At 53.9% G+C, this 3,519-nt stretch overlaps 1 protein-coding gene across 2 annotated transcripts in view; it reads left to right on the forward strand.

Annotated features, from left to right (window-relative positions):
* The first annotated feature begins 1,162 nt into the window (after positions 1 to 1,162).
* Positions 1,163 to 3,519, forward strand: part of LOC116535540 (glutathione S-transferase theta-1) — a 9,070-nt gene continuing 6,713 nt past the window's right edge. Inside the window, exon 1 of one of the 2 annotated variants that reach the window (XM_032256654.1) lies at positions 1,163 to 1,371. In XM_032256654.1, the coding sequence (XP_032112545.1) occupies positions 1,260 to 1,371 (112 nt within the window). In that variant the 5' untranslated portion in view covers positions 1,163 to 1,259. The remainder of the gene's footprint in view (positions 1,372 to 3,519) is intronic. The other variant, XM_032256655.1, reaches the window with a different exon arrangement.

A 3,519-nucleotide genomic window follows, 5' to 3' on the forward strand; every position in this document is an offset into this window, starting at 1 on the left:
GATGTGAGTTATCCCCAGGTGAGGAAAAGGCAGCCATTGCCTTCTCTGAGTGTCTAGCTCCTTTAAAAACTTTAACACGGAAATCTGAATTTCTCATATTTCCTTAATTTTTTTTCCAGTTAAAAATCATTATCACCAGCAAGCTGTCATGGCTCCCATCTGTAATCCCAGCACTTCGAGAGGTGGTGGGAGGATCACTTGAAGCCAAGAGTTTGAGACCAGCCTAGGCAACATAGTGACACCCTGTCTCTACAGAAAAAAAAAATGTTAAACTAGCTGGGCATGGTGGTGTGCATCTGTAGTCCCAGCTACCCAGGGAGGCTGAGGTGGGAGGATGGATTGAGCACAGGAGTTGGAGGCCATAGTCAGCTATGATCATAAAACTGCATTCGACCCTGGGTGAAAGAGTGAGACTCTATCCAAATAAAATAAAATAATTATTACTTTCACTTTGCAGAAATGTTCCTTACTCTGTAGAAAACATTATGCTTTGGCTGACACACTTTCAGTGGGATTAGTTTTAGGAAATGACACGGGACCCTGATACTGTTTGACAGGCTCAATGGCAGGCCTTGGGGAGCTCCCTGGCAGCAAGGGGCCAGCCTGGGCTTACGGCTCAGCAGATGAGTCCAGGCTGTGGACTTGCAAGGACTCTGGAGGGCTCTAGCTTCCTTATCATTTTAAAGATGATGGAGAACACAGGCCTGGAGAAGGGAAGAAATGAACCCAGGGAACGCGATGGATAGCACTGCGCTGGCAAGAGCAGCAAGGCCAAGGCTGTCACATTCCAGAGAGTGCAACTGGAGTGAAGCGAGCGGCCACAGAACACTGGACGTAAGCCCTGAGGCTTTGCCACTAGCTTTGTCTCTGCAGTGTTGAGCCAAGAGTATCGACTTTGGAGCCAGACTTTCTGAGCCTATGATCGTTCAGAGTCTGTCTCCTCCTCTGTAAAACGGGGACGGTGGGAAATTCTGACACACAGGTGCACCTTGAAGATATAATGCTAAGTAAAATAAACCAGCCAGGCACAAAAGGGATGGGACTGGGGCCTCTCTGTGCGTCCCCCTGATCCAGCAGAAGCCAGGCGGCCCAGCCCTCGGACACGCCGCCCGCCTGCAATTGGAGTAAAGTGGCCCAGGCGTCCGAGCCGCCCAATGGCGTGACCGCAGGGGCGTGGTCCAAGGTAGGAGACCTGAGCCTTGGCACTGGAGTTTGCAGACTCCGCGGTAGGTTTCCAGTCTGGTCGGTCGATTTCCGCTATGGGCCTGGAGCTGTACCTGGACCTGCTGTCCCAGCCCTGCCGCGCCGTTTACATCTTCGCCAAGAAGAACGGCATTCCCTTCGAGCTGCACACCGTGGATCTGATCAAAGGTAGGCCCGGCCTCGGGTTTGGGGAACTGAAAAGTCAGGAAGGGACAGGTAGGCATACAGTGGCTCAGGGAACTTCTCCTGGCGCCACCCTCTTTCTGGGGCCATTGCTGGTCTGGTTTGGAGACCGAAAGGAGAAAGATGAGCCACCAGGGAGATCCAAGAGTTGAGAATCCCCCAAGCTCTGCTTGGCCTCACGGAATGGACCACGGGGTTCCCTTGAGGCCTAATAAAGTGGTAGGGACCACAAAAAGGAGCGAGACCAGAGGACAGAAACGGGCGCAGCTGGGTGCAGGGGCACGCGCCTGTCGTCCCTGCTACTTGGGAGGCTGGGTGGGTGGATCATTTGAGCCCAGGTGTTCCAGGCTGCAGTGCGCTATGATGGTGCCCTTCGGTAGCCACTGCACTCCAGTAAGGGCAATGTACCAAGACCCCATCTTAAAAAATTATTTTAAACAAAATAAAAACGGGTGTGACCTGGGCCTAGGGAAAGGCGGGAGGAGAGAGGTTAAGGGTGCCAAGTGTAGAGACTGGGACAGAGTCAAGTGCCTTCTTTGTGGCCCAGCTGCTGAGATTATGCAATAGCAAACAGAATAGGCATTGCCCCAGGACCTGACTTTCCAGCCCTGCCCTCTGCACTGGTCCAGGCTGCACTGGGGTCCCTCTTTGTCCCTTCCTTTCTCTGTTCCTCCTGTTTTGCCTCTAATCTTGTCCTCTGCTTTTTTTGCTTGTTTGTTTTTTTGAGACGGAGTCTCGCTCTTGCTCTGTCACAGTGCAGTGGTGTGGATCTCGGCTCACTGCAACCTCCACCTCCCAAATTCAAGTGATTCTCCTGCCTCAGTCTCCTGAGTAGCTGAGATTACAGGCATGAGCCACTACGCTCAGCCCAAGCAGTTTTGTTTTTCTGCTTGTTTGTTTGTTGTGTTTGAGATGGAGTCTCGCTCTGTCACCCAGGCTGGAGTGCAGTGGTAGAATCACGGCTCACTGCGTCCTCTGCCTCTTGTTCCCACTGGGGAGGTAGGTTGCCCCAGGGGATAGGCTGGGGGCAGAAGGGGGACCCTGGGGCTCGGCGAGCCCTACATCCTCGTTTGTTCCTCTGGCAGGCCTCCAAGGCCCTTGAGGGCTCAGCTGGCAGGCCCAGGCCTAGTGTGGGGAGGGGTAGTAGGAGGGGTTGGAAGCAGAACCCAGGTATGGCTGGATGGGCAAGAAGGGCAACTCTACTTGGCTAACTCTTCTGCCCAGGGCTCCCACTCCATGGCTGGCCCTCCGCCTGAAACTTCTCCACCTAGCCTCTTCTGGAAACTGCCCACCTGTCCTGCACAAGGACTTCCTCTGCAGAGTGTGGGGCAGCAGGAAGGGAATGCGGGATGAGAGGGTATTCGAGCTGGTTGTGAAATGCAGCGGTGCAGAGGGAAACATGTTTTATCGAGAGAGGGGAGGGTGTTCCTGGTGAAGAAGGGAGGGCAAAGAGAGGGTAGCAGGCCTGGCGTGGTGGCTCACACCTGTAATCCCAGCACTTTGGGAGGCCGAGGTAGGAGGATCACTTGAGGCCAGTAGTTCAAGACCAGCCTGGGTGACACAGTGAAAGCCCATCCGTACGGGGAAAAAAAGGTTGCGGCAGAGGGAGGGGTGGTCGCAGGTGTGCTTAAAGCTGAAGGGTTAAGGTGATTGTGTATAATTTTGAGGAGATTTTATCTGATCGTTGGCAATGGGGAACCACTGAAGACTGTGGAGCAGGGCAGTGATGAGACTTGATGCTCTCCGAAGCTTCACTCGGGCCAGGCGCAGTGGCTCATGCCTGTAATCCCAGCACTTTGGGAGGCCGAGGCGGGTGGATCACTTGAGGTTAGGAGTTTGAGGCCAGCCTGGCTAACATGGCGAAACCCCATCTCTAATTAGAATACAAAAATTAGCAGGGTGTGATGGCGCATGCCTCTAATCCCAGCTACTCAGGAGGCTGAGGCGGGAGAATCACTTGAACCTGGAGGCAGAGGTTGCAGTGAGCCGAGATTGCTCCACTGCATTCCAGCCCGAGCAACAGATTGAGACTCTGTCTTAAAAAACAAACAAACAGGCCGGGCGCGGTGGCTCACGCCTGTAATCCCAGCACTTTGGGAGGCCGAGGCGGGTGGATCACGAGGTCAAGAGATC

Source organism: Sapajus apella, unplaced genomic scaffold (assembly GCF_009761245.1).
Source record: "Sapajus apella isolate SASKATOON/1434 unplaced genomic scaffold, GSC_monkey_1.0 scaffold95, whole genome shotgun sequence".
Classification (NCBI taxonomy): domain Eukaryota; kingdom Metazoa; phylum Chordata; class Mammalia; order Primates; family Cebidae; genus Sapajus; species Sapajus apella.